Source organism: Zonotrichia albicollis, chromosome 27 (genome assembly GCF_047830755.1).
Source record: "Zonotrichia albicollis isolate bZonAlb1 chromosome 27, bZonAlb1.hap1, whole genome shotgun sequence".
Classification (NCBI taxonomy): Eukaryota; Metazoa; Chordata; class Aves; order Passeriformes; family Passerellidae; genus Zonotrichia; species Zonotrichia albicollis.
Window position 1 is genome coordinate 5859204 of NC_133845.1, and position 19365 is coordinate 5878568.

The 19365-nt window shown below is 42.3% G+C and overlaps 1 protein-coding gene across 4 annotated transcripts in view; it reads left to right on the forward strand.

The window, feature by feature from the left end:
* The window catches only part of ZBTB44 (zinc finger and BTB domain containing 44), a 40565-nt gene that overhangs the window by 14591 nt on the left and 6609 nt on the right, over positions 1–19365 (forward strand). Inside the window, exons 2-5 of one of the 4 annotated variants that reach the window (XM_074527895.1) lie at positions 2956–4025; positions 8499–8583; positions 14875–15038; positions 18436–18736. In XM_074527895.1, the coding sequence (XP_074383996.1) occupies positions 3008–4025; positions 8499–8583; positions 14875–15038; positions 18436–18736 (1568 nt within the window). In that variant the 5' untranslated portion in view covers positions 2956–3007. The remainder of the gene's footprint in view (positions 1–2955; positions 4026–8498; positions 8584–14874; positions 15039–18435; positions 18737–19365) is intronic. The other 3 variants (XM_074527897.1, XM_074527898.1, XM_074527899.1) reach the window with 3 other exon arrangements.

Sequence of the window (19365 nt, forward strand, 5' to 3'; positions counted from 1 at the left end):
GCATGCTGGAAAAACCATTCTCTCCAACTGTAAATGTCTGTGTCAAAGTTAAATATGGACTGAAGTGTCCCACTGTGAATATTTTTAAAACCTGTGAAAGTGCCTTGAATTTCTGTGTGTTTCTGTGGAGGCTGGAAATGTGTTGTGGGCCAGGGTGTGAGTGTGTGCCTGGGGAATGGGAGGGGGAGCCCCACTCTCTGTGGTACCATCCCTGCTCCCTGCCTGCAGAATGGTTTGTGGCTCCCAAATTAGCAGCTTTCCCAGCTCCAGCCCTCTGAGCACTCAGCTGAGGTGTGCACCTTGCTGTCCCACCCCAGCCCTCCCAAGGGCCTGGGTATATTTAGTTCTTGCATGTGGCACCCCAGAGCTGCTGGCAGGGACTCGCTCTGCCAAAGTGCTATTTTCAAATGGTGATAATACACAGATGATAGACTTGGGCTGAAGCTGTAATGTTGCAGCCCTTTACCCTCTCAGGTCACTGGCAATTGAGTGCAGCTATAAAAGTGCCTTGTGCCACTGAAAGACTGGAAAACCTGGATAAAAAACATTGGATAACCTGGCTGTGCTTTAGCACGCTCATCTTTTCATGTGGAAAATGCTTTCATACTGTTTAAATTCCCTTCTAAAAATATTTGATGTTTTTACTACATCATTAACTGTAAGGAACTGATATTTTTTCCCCCTCCTCAGCCTGGCCCTTTGGATTTCTCTGAAAATAGCATTTGTGCATGCTCCTTGTTCACAGTGAGGCCTGGGTGGGAGCCACTTGTTTGAGTGGAGGTGTCAGTGCAGTGAGGGTGAAAGTCATTTGCCAGAAGCGATTTAACAGAGCAATATCCCACAGTCGTGGCAGGAACACTGCTCCTGTAATAAATTTAAATCAATTTATTGCACATCACTGACTTCCGCTATTTTATTTTCAATTCTGTAACCGGATCAAGGTCAAGGAAGCAAAAAGATGAAAGGAGAAGGGGAAAGGAAGCCAGGAGAGGGGAGGGGCAGCAGGACAGGAATGGTTTCGAGCAGGGCAGCAGAACTGAGCTCTCACTTTGGGGCTGGAGGGCTGAGCATTCCCTGCTCAGAAGCACAGAGAGGAAAATGGCTTTGGCTTTTGGGCCTGCAGGAGCTGGGAGGGTTGCTCTGAGATCTTTCTCCTTTTTCATAACAATATATTGGTACTATTTCTAAATACCAAATGATTGCATGGCTAGTCCTTGTGAATGTGTTGTTCTTGTATTTCTGCTGAACAGAAGTACTTGTGAGCTTCTGATGTGCCAAGGAACAGCTGCAGCAAGCAGCATTTCACAAGGAAGGGGATCCAAAGGCCATTTCTAAATATGCTGTTACAAGATTTTGCTGTAGTGTGTTGGTCTGAGATCAATGAAATATGTTTTTCATTTGATTCATGCTGGAGAACAAAGAGTCTGGAAATTCAGATGCCTCTTGAGGTCGATCTGTTTTCTTTCAGTGAAGGGAATGTTTTGCTTGTGCTTAACTTCTTCCTCTGCACCAGTGTGAGATTTCATTTTAAACCCAAACGGCCCTTAGAGTTTCCACCAGACTTTATATATATTATCAGGTGTTAGTTAATCTGTTCTCTTGAACAGTTAGGGTTCCTCTGTCTGCAAGGGTTTGAGTATCAAAAGTGAAAACCCAGGAAGAAGAAGCAGCCAAATGTGAATGTGTGTAGAACCAGGTGGGCTGTGACAGCTGCTGTTTCCATGTGTCACATTTGGGGTAAGTTGTTCCACACTTGCACTTGCTCTGTGAAGCTCCACGTGAGCCCTTTGCAAGCATGGAATGTTTTTTTTGTGTGGAAGGGAAAGAAGGATGATGTGCAGAAGCTGGCTGACTCCAGGAATGAATCAAGCACAATAATGCTGTTGATGTTTAACCAGTGAGATAATTCTCTGTCGTGTTAATTGTCTGAGGCACGTGCAGCACAGAAAGCTTCCATGGAGGCTTGGAAGGGGCTTAAGCAGGTGAAACACTGTGGTTTATGTTCCCTTCACAGTGAAATATTGCTGAAATTTTTGGGGAATCCAGGGGTCAAACATTCTCATCCAGACCTTGCACTAAACACATGCATTTGCTCCCACATGGAGAGAACTGCACCCCGAGAAGGCAGTTTGTGTTTTCACAAGGAAGTTGCCCTCCTTGTTTTATTTATCACATACATAAAATCAGTTTATGTCTATTTGATTTAAGCTTAAACTTTCCTTTGAGGTTTATATTGCATTGTGTTTATGAAGGAATTCTCAATAACCTCTGAGCCTAGTTTAAAGCTATTAAAAGCAGCTTTAGGTAATCAATACCTGCACTACAGCAGGAAATCAGACCTATTGGCAACTGCTGTTTTATATTTATTTGTTTGAACTCTGGCCTCTGAAAATTCATGCTGTAGTTTCTCTCAAGCTTTTCTGGTATTAAATACCTTCCCTGGGAGATTTGCTTACTCCTGCACCCTTGTTGTTGGCTCAGCCTGACTTTTCTGTTTAAAAGAAACCTTCAATAGTCTGTCAGTTTAACAACTATGAGCAGTGGTTTTCTGGGCCCAGAAAAATAAAAATACAGGTTTCTACACAGTTTTTAAAATGCTTTGGTTTTGGTATTACAAACATTTTTTTGAACTGTGTTGGGAATTTGGGTTTGAGTGGGCATAACAGGAGTGTGGAGAGAGAGAGAGAGGGAGAGATATCCCTGTAGGTACAGGGAGATACAGGTACATGGATGTATGGAAGATGATAGGGACAGATTGTAAATCATTTAATCTGTGATTATGAAAATTACAAGTAATTGTATTTCTGTGGAGTTAGTCCCTTGCACAGTCTGGATCCTAGAGGAACCTGGATGAGAGGATTCAGATGGATTTTCTTCGTACAGAGTCTTACAATCACGAATGCACTTGGCTTTTGCTTTCAGAGATGGAAATAACAATTTTCCTCTTTATTTCAGGATACCTTTGATCTGTCATATGTGGGAAGAACGCTAAGAGAGCCATCTAAAAATGGGTGTTAAAACATTCACTCATAACTCCCCTGCTCACAGTCAGGAGATGCTGGGGAAGCTGAACATGCTCCGCAACGACGGCCACTTCTGCGACATCACCATCCGCGTGCAGGACAAGATCTTCCGGGCACACAAGGTGGTTCTGGCAGCCTGCAGCGACTTCTTCCGCTCCAAACTCGTTGGCCAAGCAGAGGACGAGGGCAAGAGCGTGCTGGACCTGCACCACGTGACGGTGACGGGCTTCATCCCCCTGCTGGAGTACGCGTACACGGCCACGCTGTCCATCAACACCGAGAACATCATCGACGTGCTGGCCGCCGCCAGCTACATGCAGATGTTCAGCGTGGCCAGCACCTGCTCGGAGTTCATGAAATCCAGCATTTTGTGGAACACACCCAACAGCCAGCAGGAGAAGGTGCTGGATGCAGGACAGGAGAGCGGTGCAAACTGCAATTTCACCTCGCGGGACGGCAGCCTGTCGCCGGTGTCCTCCGAGTGCAGCGTGGTGGAAAGAACCATCCCCGTGTGCCGGGAGTCGCGCAGGAAGCGCAAAAGCTACATCGTCATGTCTCCTGAGAGCCCCCTCAAGTGCAACACACAAACCAGCTCCCCCCAAGTGCTCAATCCTTCCACTTCCTACCCAGAGTCCAGAAATCAGCCCGTGGACTCGTCCTTAGCCTTTCCCTGGACTTTTCCTTTTGGAATTGATCGAAGGCTTCAGTCAGAAAAGGTGAAGCAGGCGGAGAACTCTAGGACTTTGGAAATGCCTGGGCCCTCCGAGTCCAGCAGGAGGATGGCAGATTATGTGACTTGTGAGAGCACCAAGGGCAGCTCTCCCCTGGTGATCGAGGAGGACGTGCGAGTCAAGGTGGAGAGGCTCAGTGACGAGGAGGTGCACGAGGAGGTGTCCCAGCCTGTGAGCGCATCCCAGAGCTCCCTGAGCGACCAGCAGACGGTCCCAGGGAGTGAGCAAGTGCAGGAGGATCTCCTGATCAGCCCTCAGTCTTCATCTATAGGTATGGCCATTTCTGCAGTTCCATGTCCCACCTGGCACCTGAGCACTGGGGATTTCATTGGAGGAAATCTGCCTTGTGGGTGTTCATGCTACTCCCTTTTTTCCTCTGATTTTTGAAATATTGCACATAAACTTGGAGTTCTTTAAGTAACTTTACAGAAGTCTGCCCTCAGTCTTCACCTATAGATATGGCCATTTCTGCAGTTCCATATCCCACCTAAGCATGGGGATTTCATTGGAGGAAATCTGCCTTGTGGGTTTTCATGCTTCATTTTGGTGAAACTCCATTTTTTGCCCTTGACTCTTGAAATGTTACACATAAACTTGGAGCTTTTTAAATAACTTTGCAGAAGGCAGCCCTCAATCTACATCTATAGGTATGGCCATTTCTGCAGTTACACATCCCAACTGGCATGTGAGCACTGGGGATTTCATTGGAGGAAGTCCCCCTCGTGAATGTTCATGCTGCTTCCTTTTCTCCTCTGATTTTTGAAATGTTACACATAAATTTCGAGTTCTTTAAATAATTTGGCAGAAGGCAGCCCTCAGTCTTCATTTTTAGGTATGGCCATTTCTGCAGTTCCATATTTCACCTATGTAGGATTTCTGCAGTTCCATATCCCACCTGGAACCTGAGCACTGGGGATTTCATTGGAGATCTGCCTTGTGGGTTTTCATGCTTTACTTTTGTGAAAGTCCCTTTTTTCCCTGATTTTTGAAATATTACACATAAACTTGGAGTTCTTTAAATAATTTTGCAGAACTCTTCCCTCAGTCTTCACCTATAGATATGGCCATTTCTGCAGTTCCATGTCCCACCTGAGCATGGGGATTTCATTGAAGGAAATCTGCCTTGTAGGTGTTCATGCTACTCCCTTTTTTCTCCCTGATTTTTGAAATATTACACATAAACTTGGAGTTCTTTAAGTAACTTTATAGAAGTCTGCCCTCACTCTTCACCTATAGATATGGCCATTTCTGCAGTTCCATATCCTACCTGAGCACTGGGGATTTCATTGGTGGAAAACTGCCTCATGCTTCATTTTGGTGAAACTCCTTTTTTCCCCTTGATTTTTGAAACATTACACATAAACTTGGAGTTCTTTAAGTAACTTTTCAGAAGGCAGCTGAGAATGGTGAGCCTGTGGTAACCCTTTTATTCAGCAGAGGTTGATAACTCCTTTTTACCTTTAGTTGCCTGACTGGGGAAACTCAATTCTGCTTTCAGGGTGCCAAAAGGCACAATCTCAGCTGAGCTGCAGCATCAGATTTGCAAAGCTTCTGCCTGCAGCCACAAAGGGTTAGAACAGTGCTTTGCATCAGCCATCAAATCTCATATAATCGTGACAGAGAGCCTTTGTAAGAGGATTTGCAAAATAAGTGGTGAAACACTGTCATCTTAATGCCCCAGACAAAAATAAAACCACACAGTCATAATATTGAGAAGCTTTCCATTTCTGTGGGATTTGATTCTCAAGTTGCTTCTTCAAATGCTGCTTGGTTGCTGAGAGAAATCTTTTTTTCCATGAAAGACAATTTGAAGCCAGTTTTGGGATCTTATAGCAGGCTGTTCTTTATTAAGAGCTAATACTTCAAGGTTACTGGAACAATCCCTTTTTTCCTCTGCACAGAATGCATTGAATGGCTTTTAGTAAATCAGAAGATAGAGCTTTTGCAATATTTCTAATTGAATTATCAAAATTTTGCCCAAGTCAGCTCTTTTACTCTCAAGTGGCTTGAGCTGTGCTCAGCACAGTTTGTTTACTGAAAGATTTTTAATAACTCCTGTTCTGTTTGAAGGCTGTAAGAATGGCAAATGCACTGCTCTGCTTCATTCCAATAATGTGTATGTGAAAGGCTGCCCCCATTAAGGAATTAAATAAATTACAGCACAGTAAAGATTTGTAGCCCTGTAATCTGCATGATTTGTTTGCTTTGGTCAGTGCAACGCTGTGAAATCCCTGGAGAAAGTGAGCTCAGGCTGACCCTGCAGAACTGCAACACACACTCAATGCCAAACTATTCATAAAAAGAAATGAAAATATTTCCCATCTCTGCCATCCTGTGCTGTTGGATTGTTCTCCACTTGTTGATATTTTAGATTGTAATGCTTTTTCCAAATGAAAATGTTTTTTTTATTGGAGACAAGGATGTTTGCCTTTGCTGAGGAGCAGACTTCATGTCTTCTAGTTTAACTCTCAATCTTTAAATGTAGTTTGGCAAAATATTGCACAAATTAAAAACTAAAAGAAACTATTTGTTTGCTGGGGAGTCACCAGGAAAAGAGGTCCTTGTTCAAAAGCAAGTTTTGTTTGATTCAGTTTTAACTCATTGCAGTCAGAACTGAAAGGCTTTGCCAGGGCCATGTGATAAGAGATGCAAATTATTTCATCAAAGTAATTATATCATCACAGACAAATAGAACAAGAAGCAGTAATGATGAGGGAATGTTAAAAATAGCATCTCAAGTGATATATATCATAAATATATAAATGAATATCACACCAAGCTTAAAGAACAAACTGGGTGGAAACTCCAGGCCCCAGAGGAGCAGTTTTGTGTGCATGGGGTAGAAAATCTCAGGCTTTAGTGATTATAATTTTTAAACTTAAATATCTGTCATTGCTGTTAGTACAGCATGTCCTGCCTTAAAACAGCTGCAGAGAGAAGAAAAATGTGCCAGGGCAAAACCTTTAAAGTACAAATCTGCTCTTTGTCTTTGAATGGGTTTGAATTAATATTTAGTGGTTTTGGCATAATAACCATCCTCAGAATGGTTTTTATTCATGTTTTGCTATAAAGGGAATCAGTGTTCTTGCTTTTTAGCCCAGTTATGGTACAGCACACTTTGTAGCTAGAAAGCACTTTTTACCTCCCAAAAATGCATTAATGTAAGAATAGTAAATGGAGGCAGCAAGATATGTTAAAGTACAGCTTTTTCTCCCCTGAACGTATTTTCCTCATATAATTGCATATATTTATCTCAGTGTTTTATAGTGCATTTACAAAAGCATTCTTGCCTCTCTCTGATATTGCAAAAAGCTCTTATTCACTCTTTGGGAAATTTAAGAATTGTTCATTTGCAATTTATTTTATTTGGAAGGAGACGTGGAGCAGGGACTTGGTAAATAAATCATTATGGTTCCAAAACAGCTGTGTCTGAGAAGACACTCTCATAACTCATTAGCACTTTTGGCATTTGAGAGGTGAAGGCATGAAATTCAACCTAAGAGCAGTTGGGCTTATTTTTAGTGGACTGTCACTTATGTATTTCATGAGAAAGAAGGATAAATCAAAATGGGATTAACTTTTGTACTTCATAGATTGCTTAGCTGATGAATATCCCAAGTATAGTTTGTCACTTCTCAACAAAATCAAACATTTTTATTTTACTAATTGGGAAGCTGCCAGAGATTGAATTTTCCTCTTGTCACTGGCCCCATAACATGGCATCACATTAAGACAAGAATCTCTCACTTTGGGAAAGATCTCTCATTCTTTTTGACAGAATTGCACATTTTCTGCTTCACCTTCCCCATCTTTGTTCCTTCTCTTTGGTTTTCCATTTTCTCTGACACTTGCCAGTGTACACCTAATTCTACTTGATTTTCCTGGTGCCCTTTAGGATCCCCAAATTCAGGTTGCTCCTGTAGCCCTCTCTCAGAATTATTTCAGCCCAGCAGCCAGAGCAGCTCTTGGCACTGCCCTGCACTTTGCTTGTCCTCGAGGTGGAGATGGAGGAGAGAAATCTCCTTGCCCATCTCGTGTCCCATGGATTGAGTGGGGACATGCAGGGGCTGATTGACCAAACTGGAGCTGATGACAGACAATCCATCACAGAATGAAGGTGTGGGTTTGTTTTAGTGCTGAATTTCCTTGGATTCTGTTCCCCAGGCCCCTTGAGCCACATTTGCCCCAGAGCTCTGGAGTGGTTTTGTTTGTGTATCTCTCTAACAAACAGCTGTTTAGTCTTTTTTGTGTTGCATTTCTGATTTCCCAGAGGGCTCTTCCTATCTCAGCTGCTTATCAATAAATGAAGACATTATCAGTTGATATATTTATGGATGATTTGGACCACAAAAGCCATTTAGTGTGGCAGGTTTGAACTCTTTATTGCTCAAGAAGTGTTGAAAAATTGACAAAATCGTCCCTTTAGGTGAATGTAACATTTCTGCTTTTCAGTGCTGGTACTGGATGTGTTTTGAAAACTGGCTGTATTTAACATTTCCATTTTCTAGGTGTACCAAATATGTGCCCTTATTGAATTGTCAATTTACTGGGTAATCTGTGCAGAGAGAAGCTGATTTGGAACAAGCTGCTTCTGGGTGTTGTAAATGACTTTCCCAAGGCACTTTTTATTACCTCATCAGTGTCTATCAGAGATTTGACAAAGCAACCTTGATGTGTATTTACCTGCATCCCAACCCTTTTTGAGCAGTTATTTGCATTCAATTGCCCTTTTTTCTTTGCCTAGGCTCCATAGATGAGGGGGTCACAGAGGGACTGCCCACGCTGCAGAGCAGCTCTGGCACCAACGCCCACGCGGACGATGACGATCGGTACGTGCCAACCTGGTGTGCCAAGTGTTCTGCACCAAGTGGGTGCACAATGACCCTCCCAGCCTTAATCCCACCATGTTTAGTTGTTCCTACATCGAGTTCTGTGTGTTGATCAAAGTACAATCATGTTGTGGTGTGTTGCAATATCCTGTCTTACCTTCTCCCTTCCCCCTCGCCCCTTGCTGAGTGTGCCCTGTCAATCAGGTTAACATACCAGCAAGGCGTCGTGTGATTCGTTGATTTCAAAGGATGCTTCTCAGGCCTGGGGGTCATTGGCCTGTCTAAGTGTCATCCTCCCTTGAGACCCTGCCCCCTTCACCTGGTTGGTAACTCACCTGTCCCCTCCCCTTCCCCTGTCCCCGAGCTTATAAAGTTAATGAGACCATGCGGCCGCATTCTGTTAGCAGCAGTAGCCCAGTGCAGACCTCTGTACTCATGGAATAAACATCTGGCTACCTTCTAGCAGAATCCATTCCCTTTCTCTCTACCATCGCCAGAAGCTCTCTCCTGAGGAGAACGGAGTCCTGTCCTGTGCCCCGCTGCACTCTGCCGCCAGCCAAGGTATCTCTGGGGTAAAACACCACAGTGCTGCCTGTGGCCCAGCAGCGAAGGTCAGAACTGGCCTAGGCACCATCTAACTGGTTATATTGGGATTCTTATTCCAATACAATCAGTGCCTGGAGGGGCAGATGCTTCAGGAGGATGGAGGTGATGAAAGACCCAATCTGCTTACTCGTTGCTTTTTGGTTCCTGTTTATTTCCAGGCAGCACTGGTGAAGAAAGATAGTCCTGTTCTTGCTGTTTCTTCATCATTGCTCTGTGTTAATAAATTTTAATTAAACCTCTATGTGAAACAACTGAAAACAAGGCCTGACTTCAACAGACCTCACTACTGCAAGCCACAGGAGAGGCAGAGCAGCCTTAAATCTCTTCCCCCAAACTTTCTGCCTGTAGTTCTTACCAAGATGCTGTGTGGCACTTGCTGTAAATATTTAGCAAGCTTTTGCTGTGCTGAACTGAGTGATTTATTAAAGGAATCCCTTATATGGGAAGGTTGGCAGAGAAAACCAAACTAAACTGGGTCTGTTTGGTCAAAGAGACATCGTGGTTCTGTTGGAGCCCAGTGAGGTGCCCAGCATGGCACACAGGGCTGCTCTCAGCTCCTCTCACTGCCAGTGCTCAGCTCTCCCCTCTCTCAGCACATTTTCCCAAACTGGGCTTTGTAAGACAAGGAAATCTGAGGAAGAAGTGGGAACCTTTGGAAGTTGTTGGAGAAATTGTGTCCAGAGAAGCTCCCCATAGGGATAATAACCAAAAGCTGCATTTTCATAGCTCATAAAATCTTTCCTGTCATTTCCATCTCAAATCTGTCCCACTTCCCTTAAAAAGGGAAAATGACTGCTTAGATAAGACTTCTTGGATGACATGGAAGATTTTATCTATCTGCTAACAAACCTGAGTATAAAAATAACACCTGGCACTTAAGGGTTGGATTAATAGTAGGAGCACATGTTGCACTTGAACTAATCCAGCCTTTGAAACCTGTGATTCTGAAGTCAAGTGGCACACATATTTTCAGCAGTGGATTATTTCAGAAATTTCCTATAAAACTGCAGAGCTCCAGCACAAATTGCATAGAAAATTCAAAAGATGAAAAACTCTTTAAACACACTGAAAATTCCCACTAAAATACCTCCTACATGCAGAGGAGGAAAGAATATTTACCTTAGTTTATGCTGCAGTTTGAAAATAATTAATCTCAGAGTGACAGAAGTATCAGGAAAATGAAGTAGAATTTGCACCTTGTTTCAATAGCTACAAGTGAACTGTGAGCCATGGGGATTTCAGACTCCAGAACTAAAATTTTCTACCAAGTGATTTATTTTATAAATTCAAATGAAAGTGTCAAGAATGTTGTGATTCCAAGAACCAGTTAAATGTTTACAATGGTGCTTCCAAGACCTGAGCAGTTTCCTTTCAGGGGTTTGTATTTGTTTTGTCAGTGCTTTCAAATACACTGGGACAGCCCCTCAAGCATGACTTAAAATCCCATTTCAAGCATGGGATGGACACAGCAGCCAATAAATATAGATTGTTGTCCACTGTGCAGCAATTTGGGCACACAGGTTTGGGTGCATAAAAATTCTGAATAAAAACATGTTTCTCTGGCTGAATCAGAGAAAACCCAATCAATACATTGTACAGATGGAGAAAATTTCCTTCCCAAACTGAATGTTTCATGCACCTTAAACTCCATATTGTACATTTCTTTATTACTAGAAATTCTCAAAATGTCAAAATCAGTTGTGTATGCCCAGTGCAAATTAATATTGAAAAATGTATGTTGTAATAAGCATTTATTATCTTAATAAATGTAATATATTACAATTCTATTTCTAAAACAAAGCAAAAAACCAGTCCCTCTAAAAGTCTCTCAATATTTCATCCATGTCACTGTGGAAGAATCATAAACATTTCAAAAACTAAGATGGCTTATCTCTTGAGTTTCTGGCTTAAATAATTAACATCATTAATTTGGCCTCCTGCATAATCAGTGTTTCATAAACAGGAGGTCACATGTAATTGTTGTCAGCTTAACAGGCACACAGAAGTCTGTTAAGTATTAAAATTATTGTTCCAGTGAAGTCTCATCTATTCCTTCTCTGGTATTTCACATTTGGATTGTTACACACTTTTCTAATCTTGGTGTCTGTATCAGTTTGTGGCTGCACTTTAAAAGGAATTGCTCATTTATGAAAGTTATAAAAAGTCTCTCTGATCCATTAGAATGAGAACCCCAATTTCTCTAAAATAATAGTTATTTGCAAATAATGAACATTTCCAGGTTCACTGGCATTTTCGCATTCATATTTGTCAGAGTTTAGTTCTATATAGTTAAATATGTAAATAATCTCAGGGTGAAAAGAAGAAAAAGTGCAAGTAGGATATTTCAGTGACAACATTTGAAACCTCTCTCTTATGTAGAGAAGTTCTTGGAGATATCAGACAAATCTCAGCTGTTAAATGCCATATTGATCACAAATTGCAAAAAAATTAAGTAAGTGTGAGGGGAAAAAGAAGCAGGGGAGAGAAAATCTAATAGTGTATCAAATATAATATTTTCATGGTGCTAAGTTATGTCACTTTTCTAATCTTGCCTGCTTTAACAGTTGGTGTCTGTATCAGTTTGTGGCTATGCTTAAAAAGGAATTGCTCATTTATAAAAGTTATAAAATGATCCAATAGAATGAGAACCTCAGTTTCTCTAAAATAATAGTTATTTGCAAATAATGAACATTGCCAAAATGCCAGTGAACCTGGAATTCATGTTTGTCAGAGTTTAGCTCTGCAAAGTTAAATATGTAAATTATCTGAGGGTGAAAAGAAGAAAAAGTGCAAGTAGGATATTTCAGTGACAGCATTTGAAACCTCTCTCTTATGTAGTTGGTACAGAAGTTCTTGGAGATGTCAGACAAATCTCAGCTGTTAAATGCCATATTGATCACAAATTGCAAAAAAATTAAGTAAGTGTGGAGGAAAAAGAAGCAGGGGAGAGAAAATCTCATAATGTTTCAAATATAATATTTTCATGGTGCTAAGTTATGTCACTTTTCTAATCTTGCCTGCTCTAACAGTTGGTGTCTGTATCAGTTTGTGGCTATACTTAAAAAGGAATTGCTCATTTATAAAAGTTATAAAATGATCCAATAGAATGAGAACCTCAGTTTCTCTAAAATAATAGTTATTTGCAAATAATGAACATTGCCAAAATGCCAGTGAACCTGGAATTCACGTTTGTCAGAGTTTAGCTCTGCAAAGTTAAATACGTAAATAATCTGAGGGTGAAAAGAAGAAAAAGTGCAAGTAGGATATTTCAGTGACAACATTTGAAACCTCTCTACATACAGAAGTTCTTGGAGATATCAGACAAATCTCAGCTGTTAAATGCCATATTGATCACAAATTGCAAAAAAATTAAGTAAAAGTGAGGGGAAAAAGAAGCAGGGCAGAGAAAATCTCATAATGTTTCAAACAGAATCTCTTCATGGTGCTGAGTTATGTCACCAAGTAGGTATTTCAGCCTGCTGGCAGTGTGAGCATGGGAAAAGACAAGCCAGGCACTGATAGCTGGGGAGCCTCTGATTCCCACTGGATCTGCTTTAATCAGCTCTCCTCACCATGAAAGATGGGTGAATTCAAAAACCAGGCTTTCATTTCAATTTCTCCTGTGGAGCTGTGCCCACAGCACTTCTCCAGGGCAGGTTTGGAGGGTGAGTGAGCCCAAGAGAGCTGGAAACAAAAAAGGAGAGCTCAGCTCTGGCTCCTGAGCTGGGAACAAAGGAGAGCTCTGCTGCCCTACTTTGGGTGTCTCCTGAGAAAGCTCCAGCAGCACAACGTGCCTGTGCCTCCTCACAGCCCCCTACCCCAGCACCTAAGGAACTTGTCAGAAGATGAAATTCTTTGTTGTCACAAAACCCAAATGTTATTCTTATTTGAGCACACTGCATGTATAAAAAAGGAAGCGGAGTGCCAGGCTTGGTCAGGAATTTGGTTAGAAAAATCAGAACCTGTGTTTAAAATACTCTCATTTATTTCAAAAAGCCTCAGTTGATGTTTTTTAGACCCCAAAATGGTGAAGAGCTCCATTCTGCCAGGCCCAGGACAGGAGCTGGTGACTTTGCTCTTGCAAATATTCCCTTTATCACAGATCACAAGTCTGTCACATCTCTGTTTTCCACAGCTCTGGGACCCTACTGTGTATAGAAAGTCAAGGACAAGAAAATGTCTTCTTTAGTGAAATCTTCCTCCAGTGCCATGTGAGGTCAGAAATCCTTAGGGTTTTACAGACTGAGTGATACTGAACCCTACAGGAAACCCTTTAATCCTGTGTGTATCAAGAGATACCTGGTGCTCTCTCTCCAGATAAATTTTACAGCTGGAACTTTGGCTGCTGAGAATTCTGCACTCAGAATTCAGATCCCCCCTGTCCTCACAGTGGTAGCGCCATCCTTTTCCAGAGTAAAGACAGTTTAAGTGTTGCTTTTAAAGAGATGATCCTGGTTCTTCCCCTCCTGTGCTGAGCTGCTCTGTGAATTTTTGTATGATGCCTAGGAAAATGTCTTTGTGAAAGTGCATGTTTCATTTTGTGTGAGTGTCATAAACCCTCAAATCCAGCATTACCCTGATGCCAGCCCTCTGGGCCTGAGGGGGAGGCAGAGCAGCAGAAGGATTTCCTCAGTTAGGAAAACTTCCTGACTGTGAGGAGGAAGTTGCATTGCAACTTTTGCACCATTGCATCTTTTCTCAGGGCATTTCACTACATTTACTACACTTTACATTTTACTACACTTCAGTGTAGTAAAGCTGAAGTTGCAATGTGCTGTGAACAATCATGGTCAGAGCAGTTCCCTGCTGCCAGTGATGGCTGATCTTCTTTGGTGAAATGGCAATTTCACCAAAAATACAGATTTTCATGCTCAGGGAAGGGAAACCCCAGGTAATACAAACCCTGTTTGTACCAGCAGATCTGTTCCTATTTCACTGTGCCTTTAGCAAGTTCCTTGCCAGAGGACTTGGATTAGAGCACTGTAGTTCCCTTAAACAGTTTGAGCACTGTAGTTCCCTTAAACAGTTTGCAGCTGGAGGCTATGGAGGAGCAATTAGTCAGTTTTAAATAAATTACTTTGAAAGTTAAATTGTTCCTCATTGCAGTTCATGTGCTGTTCTTTAAACACAGCACTGGAGCTCTTTGAATCAGACAAGGAGCAAGTATTGCTTCATTAGATTAATATTTTAAACTTAGAAATATGCAATTGTAGATACTAGTATTTGTTGATGGAGCTTGGATTGAGATGAAAAATTAATTGGCTTTAATTTCATTTGTAAATATCACTGAAGCTGCAAAATACTCCTTTGCTTTTCATTTGCTCAGCTCTATAAACTCTTCCTCAGGGACTGTTTAGTGATTGCAAGTCATCGATGTGCTGGAGAAAATGCCCACGCCTGGAAAATAGCATTCAGTTCAGTTTGCAGTCGTGCTCAGGCCCAGAGAAACAGAATTCTGAGCTTATTCCCTGGCTGTGCTCAGATGTGCAGAGTCAGTGACTGTAAGATTTCAGGTGCAGATCAGACACATTGCTACAGACCCAGAGATTTCCAGAATAAATGAGATTTCAGCAGAAATGTGACGTGCCAATCTCTTCCTTCTCCCACAAAAGCCCTCAAGGTTCCGATTTTTGCAGAGGAGGCTTCTTGGCTGGTTTTATAAATGAATGCCTTTTTTCTTTGTAGTCTGGAGAACGTTCAGTATCCCTACCAACTCTACATTGCTCCTTCCACCAGCAGCACAGAGAGGCCCAGCCCCAACGGTCCCGACAGACCCTTCCAGTGTCCCACGTGCGGGGTGCGCTTCACCCGCATCCAGAACCTGAAACAACACATGCTCATCCACTCAGGTGAGAAACAGCCCTGCTCCCCCACTTCCTGACCCACAGCCTTGTAATAATGCAGCTTTTCCACTCACCTGCCAAGTGCTTGAGAGTTGATTTCAGAAAGATTGGGTAGAGGTTTGTCGCTGAATGCTTGTTTTGATCCCTGGAGTCTGACTGGTAGTTGTGCTCGTGGATAATCAGCATTTGTGTGGACTGAAAAAAACCTGATTGCCTGCAACTCATCAGGATAAGTAATTTTCCTGAAAAAGATCTGAGATGAAATAAAATATACTTGGCCCTTGTATTGCACTAAAGAAGTAGATTGAAATTCTTCCTCTGCCATATTGCAATTCTCTGCTGTGTTTCAGAGGAGACTTGCAGAAAGTCTCCTTTCTGCTTAAGAAAATATTATCTATCTGTGTCCTTGCATTTTAGGAGGCTGTATGCCTTTGGATGTCAGACTTTTTGGAAGGATTGCAGGACAACTGAATTGGTTTGATTATCAATTTAGCTCGTGCAGGTAGCACAGGCAGCCAGAGGTTTATGGGAATGCCTCCTCTGGACCTGGGTCCCCAAACTCATTTTGATTTCTAACCAAGCATGAACTCCCCAATGTCTTTGCTATTGGTGTTTTCAAGACTTGTCAGCATTATGTGGCAATAACATTGACGTTTGAGGGAATAAAGGGAATATTGAAGGGTTTTTGCATTTGGCCACTAAGTCTCATGGTTTAGCATCTCCTGGTTTGAGTCTGGCTCTTGCCTGCACACAGAGGCTGAACCATTCTGGGACAGGGCAGCCACAACTGACAAAGTGTAATTTTTTCCCTGTCAACAATTATTTGTCAAATCCTTTCAAGCAAAATAGCCAGATATGTGTTTAATATTTGAAAAGCAAATTCTGTGGGCATATCAGGTGCAAAATGACCCCAAGCCTGTTGTTAAATCTGACAGCAAAGCATCTCTGGTCCACCTGACAACCCCTGGGTAAAGCTGGGAGAGCTTTGAATGGCTGGTTTAGAATAATTAACATGCAAAAGAACTCTCAAAGCTTGTAAATGTTGAAAGTGTTTTCACATGAGTAAAATGGCTAAAGAGATTTCCCTCAAACTACCAGAGGAAATAGGTGCCCTTGGACACTAGGAAAGCATGAAAAGTTTGAGCTCCACCAGACCATATTCCAGTTTATTAACTTGTTTTCACATGCTTAACAGGGCATTGCAGTGTAACCTTAACTACAGCTTTCTCTGTCTAAAAGCCCTCAATTAAAAGTTCACCTCCTGCTTTGAAAGTAAGGAAAGCAGAGTGAAAGACTGGGGGAATTAACAGCCAGGGCTGATGCACATTCAGCCTTTTGAGAAAATCTTTTTTATTCCTTGACAGCCCTATTATGAATAGAGCTCCATATTCCAGATTCTTAACCTCATGTTTGGATTTTCCCACTTTCTGCAGTTCGCACTTTTTATTAAATCCTAAGGTTTTGGTGACTCAGACTTTTATCTTGTAATAGTTCTGTTTGTGTGATTAAACACTCAGCCACTCCAACATGTTGCAGAGCTCGCATATTTTAGGGTAAGAAATGAAAAATGAGCTAGGAACTGAATTTCTAGAATTAATACAAGAAAAAATTCTAAATTAATACAAGACAAAAATGAGAGGCATGAAGCTCTGCTGTCTTAGAGAGCTGTCTGTCATGCAGAGTTGCCGAAAATCCTTGTGCAGCAAGGTTCCCACGCAATATAAAGGCTCCTATGCCCCTTTATCACCATTCCTGCTGCATTACAGGGGCGTCCCTGTGCACAGTCCCCTTGCCAGAACACTTCTCTGAGGCCAAAGGCAGCCAGAAAAAAACATTGCAATTAAGGGTAGGCTGATAATTGCATTGTTGGGAGGCAGTCTGGCACAAGAATCTGCCGAGATCAAAGGAGTTCAAAGGCACAGGGGTGGCTGCAGCATCAGGGCCTGGTGGCTGTGCCTGGGTGTTGCTGCTCAGGGGCTCTGTACAGATCACAAATGGGACAGGACTGTGCAGGAACGTGCTCTGAGCTGGTTTATTTTTTAGTATCAGTTTCATTACAGGGTTATGGCAATGGGAAGATGCTATCAGCTCTAATCTCAGTTCTGCTGTCTCTGAAGCCTGCCTTTTGCAGCTTTCCCAAAACCCTCTGATTTTATAAATTCCCACACCTGGGGATCTTTAATCCACGGGGGCTTGAGCTCATTTAAACTGTGGGGAAGGAGCTCAGGAGAGGTCACAGCCATGAGTGATGGGAAGGATGAAAGTTTGACAAGAAAGCCTCACAGATATGTGTGCTTGGCAGAAAGATTTTAAAATGAAGGAATAGAGATGGAAGCAAGTTTTGATATAGAAGAAAAGAATTGCTGAGCCAGTCTTACTGGATAACCAAGGAGGCCAAGGGTGTGTTAGTTAGAAGGGGTTTTTATGGCTTAGAACAAAGGATAAACCCACCCCAAACAAGAAGATGTTTTTACCAAGCAGAAAGAGAGCACAGGCAAACAAGGCAGCAAAGTTACAAGTAGAAAAAATGTCTCAGAATTTTCCACTGCAAGAAGATCGAAAAACAACTTCTGGCTTAAACTGTAATGTACTGACTGTTAGTGACTGGAGAACAGTAACATGGATATGGTAATTACAGTAGTTATGATAGGCTATAGATAAAAGTTAAGGTATAAATTGGTTCTACTGTATTGAGATGCTCAGCAAAGAAAAGTATATAATGAATTTGTAACCAAAAGAAAAGTATATAATGCATTGTAACCAAAACCAAAGGGTCTCCAGGCCTGCCTGCAGCTGGAGCTGACAGCTGTAGGCACAGCTCTGTCACCCACCACCCTGGACTGCTGTAATGTCTTGGATGGAATAATCTGCATTTTGGATACAATAAACTGCATTTTGGATACAATAAGCTGCATTTTGGATACAATAAACTGCATTTTGGAGAGCCCCTGGAGTCCCACATCTCTCATTTCGACTCTTACAGTGGCGCCCAACGTGGGGCACCATCAGTAAGAGCCTGAATGAGGGATGCAGGTGTCCAGGCCTGCCTGCAGCTGGAGCTGACAGCTGTGGGCACAGCTCTGTCACCCACCACCCTGGACTGCTGTAACATCTTGGATGGAATAAACTGGATTTTGGATGCAATAAACTGCATTTTGTGTACGATAAATGCATTTTGGAGAGCCCCTGAAGTTCCACATCCCTCATTTCGGCTCTTACACATGAGATTTCCTGGAGGTTGTCCTGAGGGAGTGTAGATCAACTCTAATTATTTCTGCCTTTTTAAAGTTAACAGAGAATCTCTTCCTGGAGCAGGGCTCTGCTGTGAGCCCCCAGAGCTGCTGTCTGGGGAGGATTGTGCCCTGTGCTCCCCAGGTGAACGTGTTTGTGCTCTCTCCCGCAGGCATTAAACCCTTTCAGTGTGACCGCTGTGGGAAAAAGTTCACCCGCGCTTACTCGCTCAAGATGCATCGCCTGAAGCACGAAGGTAAACGCTGTTTCCGGTGCCAGATATGTAGTGCCACTTTCACTTCCTTCGGGGAATATAAACACCACATGCGGGTTTCCCGGCACATTATCCGCAAGCCTCGGATTTACGAGTGCAAAACATGCGGCGCCATGTTCACCAACTCTGGAAATTTAATCGTTCACCTGAGGAGCTTGAACCATGAAGCGTCAGAGCTAGCAAACTACTTCCAGAGCAGGTGAGGTGCACAGCAAAAACCTAACAGGGAAACTTGCTTTTTTCTTTTTTTTCTTTTTTTTTTTTCCTTTTTTTTTTTTTTTCCTTAGATCATCATTTCCTGCTTTCAGGGCAGCCTGCTGTGCCTCTCATCAGGCTGCCAGCTAATTGCAGTCAGATTGATTCCTGCTCCACTCTCTGTTGTATCTGATCTGTCTTACAGCATGGCAGCTATATAGGAGGCTACTGAAGAATCCAGTGACATGCAGAGGCTGGTTCTGGGTTATTTAATTTCTCTTTTCAGTAGTACCTATGGCCAGGCCAATGGTGTGAAGCCACAGTGTTCTGTCCTACAGTATCTGTGATTTTATATTGATTTGCTTTTCAAAATCTTGTACATAGTCTGTTCACTTTCATAGGGCACAGACTTCCTACTTCATTCTAAGTGCTTGCTTAACACTGTGGAAAGATTGCATGACTCCAGACCTTCTCCTTTCTCATTTTCTAGATAACATTACTAAATGGTTAGACTAATAGGTTTGGAAATAGTAAGGGCCACTTGGACATTTTTTATCAGGGCACAAAAGACTTGGCATATCTCACAAATGCACTGCTAAAGACTATTAAAAGAGTTCTGAGGTATCAGAGGAG